This window comes from Siphateles boraxobius, unplaced genomic scaffold (genome assembly GCF_051911475.1).
Source record: "Siphateles boraxobius isolate OS27281-9 unplaced genomic scaffold, OSU_SipBor_1 49, whole genome shotgun sequence".
Lineage (NCBI taxonomy): Eukaryota > Metazoa > Chordata > Actinopteri > Cypriniformes > Leuciscidae > Siphateles > Siphateles boraxobius.
The window spans coordinates 7,278,602-7,295,238 of NW_027509130.1; the positions used below are offsets into that span (position 1 = coordinate 7,278,602).

Genomic DNA, 16,637 nt, shown 5'->3' on the forward strand with positions numbered 1-16,637 from the left:
ATGTGTTTTACCGCCTCCCACTGGACTGGAGTGTGAAGATTAATGTGGGGAAAAGTATAGGCTACTTGACGCGTGTACAGGTGCACTGTTTTTTCATTTAAAAAAGATTTTTATAGTAATTTGTATGAATCCCCTTTTTTTCTAAAGAAGATTGTTGTTTTTGTTTAAGATTCATTCAGGGGGTTAAAAAGACAATGAATGATAACTTTAAACAACTTATGGAAGATGAGCTAAGAATTGAGGAGCTAGACTTGGCAGTTCGACAGATGTCTAAGGGAAAATCACCTGGAATAGATGGGATAACCGTGGAGTTTTTATCTTTCTTTTGGAGTTATATCAGGGAAATGCTCTATGCCTATTTAGATTGTATCTCAAAAATAATCTTTCTCCCATTATGAAACATGGTCTCATCACTCTAATTCTCAAACCTAACAAAGATATCATTTTATTGGATAATTGGATACCAATTACCTTGTTATGTAACGATTATAAATTACTGCCACTTGTCTATGCGAATCGTCTGAATGAGGGATTATTATCACATATTATTGATGAGTGTCAATCAGCTTTCATGAGGGGCACAAATATACATAACTAAATTGCTAATAGACATGCTTGACTATCGAAATCTCATTGATACCGATGCCTTTATTTTATTTCTTGATTTTTATAAGGCATTTGACCAGCGGTGGAACGTCCAGGGGTCAGAAAGTAAAAGTCCTGCCATATGTTTATTCCACCAATGAGCTCAGTCAGCTGATTTGATTTCACTAATTAGTTCTGTCTCCTGTCTGAATTAGCAAATCCAGGTGATTGGAACAAAATACTGAGGAGGACTTTTACTTTCTGAACCTGGACTTTACATCTCTGCATAGCAATGCCACATGACAGCCAAGAGCAAAGAAATAAACCAGAACTGGACCTTATCGTAGCCAAAAAATCTGTGCATATTAAATATGGAGTAATTTCAGCCACAGCCTTAGATGAAGCAGGGTTTGTGATGTGAATATGTTAGTGGAAGAACATAATTGTTAGATTATAAAAACCTCAGTGAATCAGTCAATTCCATGATGATAATAAAACCATGGGTGAGAATAGGCCTTAAGTAGACAAAACCTCTGAAGAGACACATTGGGGTTAGGTTGCAAATATATGAATACTTAAGAGATTTCAACGTATAATTTGATAATTTGAGTGACTGACTTCGGGATCGGTTTAGTGAGTGGTGACTCGGGAACTGATGCGATCGAATCGTTCAGTCCGATTGGGAACTGTTCGGAGCAGTTCATTACAGCATCACAAAAACAGACATCTGCAAACACAACTGATCTTCTTAAATCTTCTGCATGGGGAGAATACATAGGCTAGGCTAATAGCCTACATGTCTATCGTCTGAATAAAAATTGTAGCCTACAACAATAGGTCTACAGAAAATCGTAAAATTCAATATAGTGATGACGATAGACATGTATTAGCCTATAGCCTATGTATTCTCCCCATGCAGAAGATTTAAGAAGATCAGTTGTGTTTGCAGATGTCTGTTTTTGTGATGCTGTAATGAACTGCTCCGAACAGTTCCCAATCGCACTGAACGATTCGATCGCATCAGTTCCCGAGTTACCACTCACTAAACCGATCCCGAAGTCAGTCACCAAAGGTCGCTGTTTACTAAATTTTCGTGCGAGAACGTGCCTGGCGCTCGTGCACGTTATCGTGCGTGCGGTGGGGGTGCCACAGACAATTTGAAGCATAAATAGCAGTCAGAAAGCTAAAACACAAACAAAAATATATAACAACAATAATAATGAGCTAGTAATACCATTCTGAAAACGTTTAACTATTTTAAGGTTAATTTAAGGAAATTATCCTGTTTTACATTATGCACATTGCATAACAGAATATAGCCTATAATAAATATATGCTTCATTCGAAATATTTTCGTTTTAATAAATATATTTTTGAGCATATATCTGAATTATGGCTGCACAAACGCCTCCAAAGGGGCAGACCTCGTAATAAATATTAAAGTACCACTTCAGCCAATCAGTTTGGTCAACCGAGGCAACGTCACGATACGTAATTAATATTCAGAAGTATACACAGCTGGTTGGTAGATTCGTTTACGGGACAGAGAGACTGGCCGCAGGACTCAGGAGAATCGAGGGCTGAGAAATGTGAAAACATTTACGTGTTTTCTTCTCAAGTTTTTAAAGTAAGTTTTTTTGTGTGCGTATGAACATGCAACACACCTTCCCAAAACCACATTTTTAATATGAAAATGTGTATTACTAGTGTTGTTTACAATTTGATTATCCGCATGTCACGCTGGTTTGAATAGTGTTGAATGAATGCTCGCGAGTGTCTGTTGTTTTTTTAAACTATGTTTTTTCTGTCTTATTGGGCAGTTTTTATTACTTCTGAGTGGTTTAGACGTTCATATGGTCGTATCTAGATATCTAAACAAAACCGTAAAGTATTTCTTCACTAATCCTCTTTCACTAAAGATTTCGATAACGTTACCACATGGAAGTAAAGTTACAGTTGCAATTGACTTAACCTCTGGTTATTTGGATCAGCAGTTTATCATGAAGTTGTTGTGTACCTGTTGAAAGTGTGAAGCCGATGGTGTTTGCCCGGTTGTCCTAATCCCTTTATCCCATTAACACACGAGCTGCCCTGATGCCCTTTCAAAGTCAGACTGATGACGCCACATATTTCACACTTGATCTGTTCACCACAGCACAATGACAATAGGACAATAATGTGCCATTGGTTTGAGTTCCATTGCACATATTTTAAACAGTGTGTTTCTCATAAAATCACTTCATATTAGTTTCACATTCAACAAAACCCACTTCTAAGCCAGCAAATGCATGTGTCTGGCAACTACAGGTCACTATGTATTTAAACCCATAACTAGAATTAAATATAAACATTATCAACTGATAACCAAATCCATTGATTGACTCTTTCATCCTGTCAGAATGGAGAACTCATCTAAAGAAGATTACAAGATCCAGTCGTTCGATTTGGAGACTCAGAAACTCCTCAAAACGGCTTTGAAAGGTCGTTATGTCTGATCTGCCTCGGTTTAGCATGACCTGTTTTACTGTCCGGCTCAAATGTTGTTAAATCAAAGGCTTTTTTTATTTTTTATTTTTTACTGGTCAGACCCAGGTTCAGTTGACCTGGAGAAAGTGTCCAGTGTAATAGTGGATCAGTCTCTGAAGGACCAGATCTTCAGCAGAGAGGCGGGACGCATCTGTTACACCATTGTGCAGGTAAACCAATGCAATGCACCACGTGTAAACTTTAATACAGCGTGCCTATCAGTGTGCATGTTGCATTGTCTTCAATGCGTGAAAAAGTAAACCTTTAGCTTGTAGTTTGTTAGGACTGACTTGTAAGCAGTTGCCTCGCTCGATTCAGGCCGAGGCCAAACAGAGCAACGGGAGTGTGTTTCGGCGTAGCCTGTTGAACCGCCTCCAGCAGGAGTTTAAAGCCAGGGAAGACACGCGGAAGAGATCCACTCAGGAGTGGGTTTGCCTCGTGTCCTTCATCTGCAACATCTTCGACTACCTCAAGGTGAACAGCTGCCTTCCGTTTTAATGCTGAAATTCACAGAGTAAGAATTATGAAGGTAACTATTATTTAATGTATAAGTTGATGAAGTGCTTAATGTGTTTTTACTTTATTCTGTCGCGTACAGGTGAACAACATGCACATGATGGCCCTGGTGCCTCCTGTCTATGACTGTTTGTTCAGACTGGCTCAATCGGACTCCTTGAAGAATGAGGAGGAGGTGAATCTTCTACATTATTACAACCCAAGATATTCAAAGGAAATTGCAAAAAAAAAATCATAATCATCAATAGTGACGTTTAATTAGCTCTTCTTTGATGACACGCTTTGACCGTGTCAGTGTCTATTTCATGAACACAACATGGATAATCTGCGACAGATAAACAGGTCAGCAGTGTGGACACACTTTACAAACATTATGCCAACGCAACCGTTTGTAAAATTTGTTCGGCTGAAATAGTCAAACCAAAATTTACTCAGACACCTTCAACGTTTCTCACATTATCACAGTTTTATCCCATTTTTAGGAAATAGTAATGAAAATATGACAAAAATTCAGAGTTATCAAATCAGTGGATATTTAACTGGTTTTGTCCAGTGTACTGTCTCACAGATGAATTAGGTTGAATATATGTCAGCTGTTAAATTTAACCACACAATTACATAATACCAATTTAGCTCAACCAATTACCAAGCAAAGCTTCATTTTGTTCAGTCTGTGCTGTAACAAGTTCACATTAGCAATTAAAGAAAAAAACACTTCAGCAAAACATGGTCAGGTCAAAGTATCTGAAAAAAATTTGGTCCCAAAATTACATAGATTTTACTGGTAGCCACTGTATGAAGAATTTTCAGTATAATATGTCAATTTTGCTATCCTCACTTACATAAATGAACTATAGTGTCCTGCACCCACTAGTAAAAAAATATCAAACATAATATCTGGTGTCTGAATAAGATTTGGTTTGACTGTATCAAGAGGTGGCTAGTTGCTGAAAAACTTTACTATGCCTGGTTTAATTTATCATTTGCATTTAATCATTTAGCAGACGCTTTTATCCAAAGTGACTAACACTTGAAAACACAATACACCATATGAACATCATAGTTCAGTTACCTAAAATACCTAAATTCAATTATCAAAACTTTTTTTTTTGTATTCGCAAATTAAATAAAATTCACTATTAGTTTTGTAAAAAAAATTCATGCATAGGCACAATTTATTTTATGTAGGAATTTTTGTGAATTTAAGCATATGCTGTTACTGTATATCAAAACATTTCATTTTTTTAAGGCATATTAATTCAGTAAATTGTTTCCTAAAGTCGTGACTGTTGTGCTTGGCTGATATATTGTTCTTTCAACAAGTATTACTTGATCAGTTTCCTCATACACTTCAGCTCTTGTGGATCTTAGGTTTCTATTCACTGGCTAGTACACACTGATGTTTTTCTTTTAATATCCATATTATTTAATAGGGGTGTAACAATATATAGTGTCACAACATATCGCAATACAAAAATGCAGCAATATGTATTGTGTATAGTTTACCCAATTACTGTGTGAGAAAAAATGTGTTTACAGAGTTTTGGTGTCAGTACTACATTAAACTATATTCAACATTATATATAGTAATGTATAATAATGCAATGGGAGAATATTTGTGGGTCCTGATAATGCCAACTGTCTTCTGTTACCAGTGCAACTTTATTTCTGTCATACGTCTACAGAAGTTATTATTTTAAATTTCTCTAGTCAGTGACGGAGTGAAAGCATATTCGTCTAAAATAATTCAGTATTTTCAGCTTCAGAATCATGAATATTTTAATTCTTCTTTCACCATTATCCTGTGCATTGGGTTATCATCAAGTCCAAGCTCTCTCTCTCTCTCTCTCTCTCTCTCTCTCTCTCTCTCTCTCTCTCTCTCTCTCTCTCTCTCTCTCTCTCTCTCTCTCTCTCTCTCTCTCTCTCTCTCTCTCTCTCTCTCTCTCTCTCTCTCTCTCTCTCTCTCTCTCTCTCTCTCTCAGGTGGACTGTCTGGTGTTGCAGCTGCATCGTATTGGAGATCAGCTGGAGAAGATGAACACGCCGCTGATGGACGAGCTGTTCAATCTTCTGCGGGACGGGTTTCTCCTGCAGGAGGACCTGAGCTCCATGGGTCGCCTGCTCCTGCTGGAGATCCTGGAGTTTCGCGCGGGAGGCTGGACTCTCAGCGACACGGCGCAGAAATATTACTACAGCGAAGCCGCGGACTGACGCCTCCACCTGTCGGGACAGAGAAACACAAGAAGAAATAGCATTCGAAAGGAACCAGGACTGGAGGTTTTATTTTTATAATGACCTTTGATGAGGGCCGGGTGACTCAGTAGGTTTGAGGATTGAAGACTGGTGGAAGTTAGACGCAGTTCTGGGTTTTGCTGGTGTTTTCACTTGGTTAGGGGAGTTTTGGTCTTTTGACGATCATTTTTAAAGTCAACATGAATTCAAAATTGATCTTATTTACTTTCCTAATACACATTCCTCCTTGTGTTAGTTATCCGTATTATTAAATGCTCCAAAAAACCTTTCAAACGCTTTCACTGTTTTTTTGTTTTGTTTTTTCTAGTTGAATATCCTGCTTTTCTTGTAAATGTCAAATTACTGAAATCAGATTTGATTTTTCATGTTGACTTTAAATCCTGATATGAAGGAGCCAGACAACACGACCTTCCTGCAAAATGTAGTTCATGTGTTAATGTTACAGAGATATGTTAATGTCCCAGCATGCCCTTGGGCAAACTATAAACGTGCAATAATGCAGTTCGTTCAAGGTTAAGCAACATTCCTCCAATTCCAGTTTCTGGAAACAAATTTGTTATATGCAAAGTGAATTTTGTTTCCCCCTACAAATATGGTACATTTACTGATCATTAGTCACAGATCTTTAAACATTTGTTTGGTTAATGAGTTTGAAAGTGAACGGAGTTCAAACAATCTCCATTTGATCTTTTTACAGTCATGATTTATTAATTTAATTATTTTGTGTGTGAAAGTTAAACACAAAGGGCTATAATCGTAACATTAGAGGTGACCTTTTTATTCATTTTAGATGGTTTTAACATCAATATATTTAATTGTAGATGTTTGATTTTTTTTTTCTAACCAATTATTACTAAAGAATCATATTCACCTCAGTAGAAAGAAAAGCTATTTTTATTGTATAGTGCATTATTACTTTATATAACTATATATTTATGTTCTGTAATAGATCGTAATTTAATTCAGTGATATAACATTTATAATACACCAAAAACAGTTTACAAGAGCCACAGCATTTAAATACAATGTTTCCTTAAGGGATAATAATTGTATATTATGAAAAGAAGAACGGATGTATATCTGACAGAACTTAAACAGGTGCTGGATGAAGGAATAAAGTTTTGAAGTAAGTTTGTATAAATGTGCACAGTTGCAATATTATTTTCCTATTTTGCAATATTTCCATCTGATGAAGACAAATGTATGTAAAAATTACTAAAAGATTGGCAATAATAATTTATGAAATCAACACCAGATGGCGTAAATGGACAGTTGACACCAATGCTCAGTCTGTCCACTGTCAGAATATTTTAATTGATCCCTGTAACTATATTGAGAATAGTCACACATGATTTGTTCTTTTAAAACAGAACATTTCTACATCCTCTGGTAACTTGGATTTTAAAAACACTTTCTTCAATGCGTAGACATAGCTTTAGTAATCGAATTGTAATATTCTCGAATTAAAAGTCGTAATAACTGACTGTTTTTTTTATGGTTTGAAATAGAAATACAGTATGACATGACTTTCATTTAGGCTGTCTTGGTTTAAGAGGAAGTACAGAGCTTTAAAATGTAAGGTGCAATATGCAAATAACTCTTGAGTGTTCTTGTTCATATGCAATGTGAGTCTACAACATGACTGCTGAAAATGTTCATACTCTCAAACTAAGAAGAACTGTTTCAGTCATATTCTTTACATTCAATACATTCCCAGTTACCTCAAAAATGTCTTTGAATGGCTCTTCACCTCTAGTAATGAAGATGTTTGAAGAAAACTTCCTTCAAAGTAAGTTTGGATCCTTTCCATTTGGCCTAAAGGGTAAGCAGATCTATGAAGAATGTTGTGCCATTTGGCTTTATCTTCATGTGCCTTCACTTTAAATGTCCATGTTTCATGTATTATTACTCTGGCAAGATTAAAAAATTAACAGTACTGAAAAATACTAGTCCTCAAAGCAAAAGAGTTTAGGCTTATTTAGAAAACAAGGCGAAAAAAAGAAGTCAAAAACCGTCTGGAAAACTGTCTTTTAAGCTTTATTATTATGGAATAAAAAAATTAAAAAATCATATCCTCTGCTTAAAGGCACAATATGAAGATTGTTGGATTTAAATCCAAAACCACTAGAACAATGTTGATTTGTTGATTTATTGGACGTTATCCCAAATGTTTCCAACGTTTAACTCGGGAGAAATACGCAAGTTTAAGCATGTGTAAAGGCACGTCACTCGATTTACGGTTTTATGCTGCACTCAAGCCGTGTCTTAATTACCGTAAATAAAAGATGACAACATGTGATGTGACACTGTACTCAGTCGGACCTGTTATTATGAGAATGATAAGGATCTTGATACCAGAGTTGAAAATATGAAACATTGATAGTGGTAAATCTTTTTTTTCCTCAAAGCAACAAATACAGCAGCGCAGACTGTGGGCTCGTCTACTCAATAGTCGGGCTCTTGACTTTTTAATGTTAGTTTTTCTCTGGCTGGCTGTGTTTATAAGAATATTATGGCAAGAGAAACTGTGTTAAGTTGATATTGGCTACATTTACAGCAAACCATTATTTTCAATAAAACATCAACATCTAAACCTCTGTTAATTCTCAATAAAGTAAATCTGGTTAGTAATAGCTAAGTGAAGCTAATGCTGTTTGTGATGTGGTTTAATCCTCCTCTTTTTGAATTTGTTGTGTTTCTGCTCTTCTCATCTCTTTTTCTGTTCTTGTTGTATCGCTTTATTTCAGTATTAACAGCGGGTGTTCATCACTTATAACTCGAGTGTCAGGTTTCTCTCACTTGTTTTAATTCACTCTGTCCAGTGGACTGTAAACTAATGTAGGGAATAGTGAATGGGGCAATTTCAGAAACAGTCTCTGAGTGTGTACTCAAATAAACACTGAGCGCTTTTAATTAACAGTATATTGCAGTAGGCTGGCTACTTTACAAATATTGCCATGAATGCATTGTTTTCCACACACAGTTTTAATGAAAAACAGTATGTTTCTGTCAGAATTTGGCTTTTTTCTTCTTTTTTTTTTACATCCATTTTTTACAGTGTAAAACTGTAAATGATTTTAACGGGTGACATTTTATGTAATTTTTATTGTAGTGAACAAACTCCATCGCACACCTGCAGGTGATAGGTGCGTCGGATAATAGGACCAAACAAGTTAGTCGTTTTAGCAGATAAGGAACTCCCGCACACTATCGTAACTTGCAATTGAAAATGAATGTTTATTAACACACAACGTTTCGGTCACACGACCTTCATCAGGAGGTTTAACAAACGTTGTGTGTTAATAAACATTCATTTTAAATTGCAAGTTACGATAGTGTGCGGGAGTTCCTTATCTGCATGTAATTTTAATGTCAAATACTGTTAAATGAACAAATAACACAATCTTCTAATTTAGAGTGGAAAAACTGTTTTTACTGTAAACTGACTTTGGAACTTTTGGATTCTGTATGAATTCCCTTCATGACACTTAGTTTTTGTTATCCTTATTTTAGAGTTATGGGTTTCATCATGATGTTGTGTTTGTCATGTCAGAGACAGAATGGAGGAATCTGTGTGTACCCAAGGAAGCATTCATTACTGTGTGTGTGTGTGTGTGTGTGTGTGTGTGTGTGTGTGTGCGTGCGTGCGTGCGTACAGCACGTGGACAGGTTGTAGTAAGGAATGACACAGGGGTTCATTTATTTTGAGCAGCAGAAATAGTTTAATTATTGTACACTGTGACCATTTATCTTTGCTAAGCTAAAATGCGAGGCCAAACATGCACCTGTTATGAAGTGTGATTATTGTATGTCTAAGTGGGGATAGTAAAGGGATGTAGGCCTACAGTATCAACTAGTCAATAGTGAGGTCGACTAGTGATTTTAATGTTTGCGCTGTTGCTTCTTCATGGAGACACGGTTCTTAAACACCGGGGTCAAACCCTCTCGCTACAATAGCCATCAAAACGATATTCTTTAGGCTATATAAATGATTGTGTATTGACAAAGTGTGTTTCTATCCCACATACAATTACTTGTTTGCAAAGACACTGAGAAGTAGAATACTGACGTATTGATGGACTATAAACATAAATTATTTACATATGAACAACTTTACGATGTACAAATGTGCACAAATATTGTGGCATTAATAATTTGATTCTTTTGTATTCAATTGTCATATCAATGACATTGTTTTCAGTCACATTTAGCCTATTAAATGCAGTTTACTCATCTAATTATGAAACATTTTGCTCCGCTCTGTGACTACTGCTGCAAACTCGTTTAGAAGGATTACATAATGTTAAGCAATAATACACTTTAAACCCTTAAAATGAACATTTCTGTAACCGTTATTTATCATTTTTGTTTGCTGTAGAACACAAAATGGGTTTTCTCAGTACAGTCCTATGTAGTGAGTCGGTGACTGACAATAGAACCATAAAATATGCCAAAAACGCAACATAAAATCACAAAAGTCATTCATTTTATTGGTGTGCCATAATCCACATCTTTAGAATCATTACAATTGTGAGGAAGACCCAAATTCAAGCCTTTATTCAATGATCTTTGTCTCCATTCTCAACAGCCGTAAACATCAAATCCTGTGCTTGTTACAAATTCAAAAATGAAAAAGTTTTACAACACATTTTACGGCAGCGGTTTCAAACTCTCATTGGCTCTCGCCTGCTTCGTCACAGATTTTGATATGCCCTGTTTTGGGTGATGTGCGTTTGAATGAGAAATATGCGCACTGTCACAGAGTAGATCGGGATATTAATACATACTTGGAACAATACACTAACACGCTTATCCACTGAAGGAGAGTTGAACTGTCTTGCCCTTTGGTGACATATTTCAATTCCTTGGTGTGCCTGATGAATTTGAAGAAGAACTGAAATTTGGAGTGAAGCAGAGGCATCAACCTTGTCCCATGTGAGTCAGTCAAGGATGGAAATCATGTCTATCTCCAAACAGAAAGGTCTGAGTCTGTTGTTGGCCCACACCGTTTGCGGCCATCCATGCTCATGGAACTGGTGGCATACAGGGTCTTTTTTTAACTCCTGTTGAAAGTTGTCCATGCAGCTCTATAAAGCAGGGAAGCTTTTCTCTATTTCGGCGAGATATATATTTGTGTCTTCCATGTCTTCAGTTGAGTCAGCAACCGTTAGACCGCTCATGTATAGGGCAATCCTTGATAGTGTGTCTTCAGTTGTGAACTGTTTCCCTGGAACATGGCAAATCTCATAGGAATATCTCATAAGTCTCATTCTGAACCTTTGCAGCTTTGGTGGTAAGTCATCCAGATGTTTTGTGCTCAGAAGTCCGGACCAAGGGACGATGAATCTGCTGGGACTTTGGTTTCCTTGCTTGGATCGAAGAGTGCTAAAGTTGGTGTTGTGATGAGCTCTTTTTTCAGCAATGCGAATGACTCCTACTGTGGTGCATCCCAGGACTCTAGGCTTCTCTGTTAGACGAGGTCCTGCAAGGGCTTAGTTTTTTCTGCCAGATCTGGAATAAACTTCCCCAATTGGTTCATCATTCCAAGAAATCTGTGTACCTTGAACCAGTTTGTCTGGGTCAGGCAGTAGTCCAGCTGAGGACATCTTGTGTTCTATGAACTTGACTTCTGCTTTTGTAAATTTGCACTTCTTTTTGTTAAGCGTTAGGCCAGCACTCTGGAGCTTCATTAATGCTGCATTGAGTCTGATGTCATGTTCCTCAGGAGTCCTCCCATATATGAGGATGTCATCCATGTGACATGTGACTCCATCCAGTCCCTCCAAAAGTTTCATGACAGAGCTTTGTATGAAAACAAGACTTTAAACAAAACCTAGAACAGACCTGACAATAATGCCTTGTCCACACTAATACGTTTTTGTATGAAAATGCAAATTTTCTCTCCATTTTGGCCTTCCGTCCACACTGAGGCGGCGTTTTATTCACGAAAACTAAAAATTTTGAAACTTAAGATTTGCAGACTGAGTGCGACCGGGACGCATCAGTGAATGGTGAGATATATTTTGCTAAAAATTTGCTAAAATTATCCTGCCAGAAGAATTGCGTGATATTTGTCTTATGCCTTGTCCTGTCTGTACATCTCAGTGAGCTTTTATAAGGGTTTACGCATTGTTTACGCAATTATTATCATTGTTACGCAATTGTTTACGCAATTTAGTGTTTTCTGACGTTTCAGTGTGAATGAGAGACTTTTGGAAAACACTTGAAAACGTGAGTGTGGGCGGAGAGTGTTTTCAAATGAAAAAAGCGTTTTTAAATGTATCCGGATTAATGTAGACATACCCTGTAGCTCCCTCCAGTAGTCAACACGAAGCACGAGGTCTTGGTTAAAAACGGGGTTTTATTTCTACAACATATCATATCAACCCGTGAGAACTGGGTTGAAAGAGAGAAAAAATAAAAGGAAAATATAAATACAATGCATGTATGTATGTCTTGAATACAGTTTGTGCCGTTATAGTTACACACTAGTTAACACAAGCTATGCACATGAAATATATCACAGAAAACTGGATACAAAAGAAACATACCTCGTAGGCTGCTTTCTACTTAAGAGGGGCTAAATCTCAAAGTCTTTTTCCTTGTCTTCTTTTACTCGGATAATATACATTTAGATATCTTTATATTCTTAATATTTACTTATCTCGGAGAGCTCTTGCGATGCTATGTTTTAGCTCTACACTTCAGGTGTTTTTTCCTATTAGTTACGTGCGGACACAAAATTGGCGCTAATTAGTTCCGCTTCTACGATCTATTATTTTTCAGGTAGGAACCAAAAAACAGTAACAAACCCAACTAAAACTGTGAGGCAGTTACACTCCCACCAAATCACAAGTGATTTCTCAGAACAGCTTAAAGAGACACACATACTGCATATAAACTGCACATAATATTAATTTCAAAGTACTAACTATTTACTTATGGCTCAACTTAAGAACTGATAGAAAGAGTGACTAGAGGATGCTGGAGTCTTCAGTCTGCTTCCAACAATGTAACTGTCTTATGGATGGGCCTCTCCAAATGAACAGGTTTAGAGATGCGCTTTCCTCTTCCATCCAGAGTTGAATCGCCGATAAGCAACTTGAGTCTTCTCACTCTTCCGTCCTTTCCTGGGTACACTTCAATAACCTTTGCTAACTTCCACTGGTTTCGTGGTGTAGCATCATCTTGCAAAACGACAATATCATTGAGCTTAGCATTTCTGCAGTCTTTGGTCCACTTCTGTCTGTGTTGGAGATTGAGGAGGTATTCTTTTTTCCACCGTGTCCAAAAGTTGTTGGCTAAGAGTTGAACTCTGCGCCATCTCTTGCGGAGATACAGATCTTCCCTGACGAACTTTCCAGGAGGTGGAGAGATGATCGTGGATTTCATGGTCAGGATGTGGTTTGGTGTCAAGGGCTCTGGACAGGATGGATCGTTCAGATGATCAGTGGTCAGAGGTCTGCTATTTACAACAGCCATGACTTCATATAAGAACGTCCGTAGTGAGGAGCAGTCAAGTTGTCTGGCTGACTGTTCTAGAATGGACGTCAAGACACTTCTGATAGTGCGAATTTGTCTTTCCCAGACGCCACCCATATGACTTGAAGCTGGGGTGTTCATGATGAACTCACATCTCAGTTCTTTGAGTTCCTCTTGATCCATCTCCTTTAATGCTTCAATGAACTCACGTCTGGCGCCGACAAAGTTTGTACCTTGATTACATCTTATTTGCCGTACTGTTCCACGAATAGCAATGCATGAACGCAGAGCGTTAATGAAGGCATCTGTGGTCAAGTCGTCGAGCATTTCAATATGCATTGCTCTGGAACACATGCAGGTAAGTAACAGTCCATAACGCTTTAACTCTTTTCTTCCTTCCTTGATGTAGAATGGCCCGAAGCAGTCCATCCCGCAGTAAGTAAATGGAGGGGTTGTTTCCATTCGATCTTCCGGGAGATTTGCCATCCTTTGTCGTTCTGTGCATCTTCTGAACTTCCTGCACGTTGTGCATTTGTAAATATGGGATGACACTGCACTGCTGCATCCCAGGATCCATATACCATTGGATCGGATCTCATTTATGGTCATTCCCCGTCCTTGATGGTGCACTCTCTCGTGATAGTGCTTGACGAGTAATGCTGACACGTGACTGTCTCTAGGGAGAACAGCTGGATGCTTCACATGTGGATGAAGAGCACCATGAGTTAAGCGGCCTCCCACTCTGAGGATACCTTGGTCATCCAGGAATGGACCTAGCTTGTGTAATTTGTTGGCCTTGTCTTTGATTTGTGTGTTCTTATGACACTGGATGCCTTGTATTTCTTGAGAGAGGGTTGCTTGTTGGACCATCTTGATTATGCTGAGCTCTGCGTCTCTCCTTTCCTCTAAACTGGTGGTTTCCCAGGACCTTGTCTTGAGGCCTTTCGCTTCCTTTGCACGCCGCTTTAGTCTGGCTATAGCTTTCACCATTCTTGACCAGTCAGAGAACTTTTGTAGACGATCTAACAGTGACCTTATTTCCTTTGCCTGGGTGTCATGAGCCTGGGCCTTCTTGATCTCTGGATCACTACTTGCAATCTCTCCCACCTTGACTACTTCGCTGGGCAGCTCTTTCTGCCAAAGAAAGTCTGGACCCGTGAACCAGTTAGAAGCTACAAGTTGTTCTGCTGCAAGACCTCTTGAGGCATGATCTGCTGGATTCTCTTCAGAAGCCACATACCTCCATTGCGCAGACTCCGTACTTTGCTTGATGCGTTCCACATGGTTTGCCACGAACACATGAAATCTCCTGGCCTCGTTACTGATGTATCCGAGGACAACCTTTGAATCGGTCCAGAAGAATTCTTGTATGCAATCTATCTCCAGTTCCCTTTTGAGCATGTCACTGGTGCGGACAGCTACGACTGCTGCTGACAGCTCAAGTCTTGGTATGGTGGTAACCTTAGTAGGGGCTACTCTTGACTTCCCCATTACCAAAGAGCAGTGGACTTCACTTGATGCACTGACTGCTCTGAGGTACGAACACTCGCCATAACCTGACACGCTGGCATCAGAGAAATGATGGAGCTCATAGCTCTGAACCTTAAAGTTTGATGGAATGTAGGATCTCTGAATCTTAACACCAGCCAGATTTCGCAGATCTTGGAGCCAAAACTCCCACAGGGGTCGAAGATTATCAGGTAAGATGTCATCCCAACTGAGCTTGTCACGACACATCTGCTGCAGGATCTGTTTTCCCACCAGGATGAATGGTGCCACAAATCCGAGTGGATCGTATACTGAAGCGACAGTGGACAAGACTCCTCTTCGGGTAAGTGGATTTTCTTTCACAATCACTCTGAACTGGAACTCGTCAGAAGCCACGCACCACTGTATGCCAAGTGCTCTTTCCACGTGTAGTTCTCCCAGGGCCATGTCCAGGTCTTGGGCGGCTTTAGCACACTCTTCTTTGGGGATTGTAGCTAGGACTTTCTTGCTGTTGGAAATGAACTTGTGCAGCCGGAGTTTGCCTGTGTTGCAGAGCTCTCTTGCCTCCTTTACTAACTGGATAGCTTGGCTTTCAGACGCTAAGCTTGACAAGCCGTCATCAACATAGAAGTTCTTCTGAATGAACTTGATGGTGGCTTCACTGAAGTGTCCTTGTCCTTCGGCTGCAAGGTGCTTGAGTCCATAGTTAGCGCAGCCAGGTGATGAAGCCGCACCAAACAAGTGGACCTTCATCCGATAGATGAATGGTTTGGCTTCAAGATTTCCATTCTCCCACCACAGGAATCTTAAGTAATCTTGGTCTTCTGCTTTAACGTGGAACTGGTGGAACATGCGTTCTATGTCGCACATGATTGCCACTGGACCTTTCCGGAAACGACACAGAACTCCCACCAAGGTGTTTGTCAGCTCTGGACCGGTCAGGAGATGGTCATTTAAGGATGTCTCTTGAAATCTCGCCGAACAATCGAAGACAACACGTATCTTCCCAGGCTTTTGGGGATGATACACCCCATGGTGTGGGATGTACCATGCTGGAGCTTTATTGAGGTCTTCTTCTGGGACCCTTTCTGCATCTCCACGTGTTATGATCTCATCCATGAAGGTATTGTAGTCTTTGTAGTACTGTTTGTTTCTTTTCAGCTTCCGTTCTAGGCATCTGAGACGGTGGATGGCGCACACCATGTTATCTGGTAAGTTGGGTCTTTCATTCTTGAATGGCAGCGGCATCTCATAATGAACATTGTCCTTGAGCCTGATGCCTCTTTCCATCTTTGACAGGAATCGGAGATCCTCTTGAGAGATGTGGCTGTCCTCCAAAGACCTTTCGACAAAATCAGATTCCAGCACCTTGATGACGTCTGCAGGTGAGACTACCTCCTTGACCTGAGTTCTACAGACATAATGCACTTCGCTTGTGATGTTTGAAGGAGACTGAAGACCAGGCATGACTTGCTTCACGATGACCTGGTGACTTACTCCAATTTCATCTCCATAGTCGAGACATGGGTTGCCATAGCCGACTACGCTCCAGCCCAGGTCTGTTCTCTGAGCAAAGGGCTGATTTTCTTTACCAGGCACCACTTGCCTTGGGACAAGAGCTTGAGGACAGTTGTATCCGATTAGCAGACCCACGTCACAGCTTTGCTGAGGAGCAATCTCGTCTGCGATGTGTTCCAGATGAGGCCATGCCTTTGCAGTCTCTGGTGTGGGAATATGATCTCTGTTTGCAGGGATGAATTCTCTCGAGTAGGTCACTGGCAGAGGAAT

The 16,637-nt window shown here is 39.2% G+C and overlaps 1 protein-coding gene across 4 annotated transcripts in view; it reads left to right on the forward strand.

The window, feature by feature from the left end:
* Positions 1 to 7,020, forward strand: part of LOC143710998 (MIF4G domain-containing protein B) — a 1,123,636-nt gene extending 1,116,616 nt beyond the window's left edge. For 3 of the 4 annotated variants that reach the window (XM_077202297.1, XM_077202296.1, XM_077202295.1), the window contains 5 exons: positions 2,984 to 3,066; positions 3,172 to 3,281; positions 3,430 to 3,585; positions 3,710 to 3,802; positions 5,610 to 7,020. In XM_077202297.1, coding sequence (XP_077058412.1) covers positions 2,985 to 3,066; positions 3,172 to 3,281; positions 3,430 to 3,585; positions 3,710 to 3,802; positions 5,610 to 5,837 — 669 coding nt within the window. In that variant the 5' untranslated portion in view covers position 2,984 and the 3' untranslated portion in view covers positions 5,838 to 7,020. Of the gene's footprint in view, positions 1 to 2,036; positions 2,213 to 2,983; positions 3,067 to 3,171; positions 3,282 to 3,429; positions 3,586 to 3,709; positions 3,803 to 5,609 lie in introns of those variants that run through there. The other variant, XM_077202294.1, reaches the window with a different exon arrangement.
* The last annotated feature ends 9,617 nt before the right edge of the window (positions 7,021 to 16,637 follow it).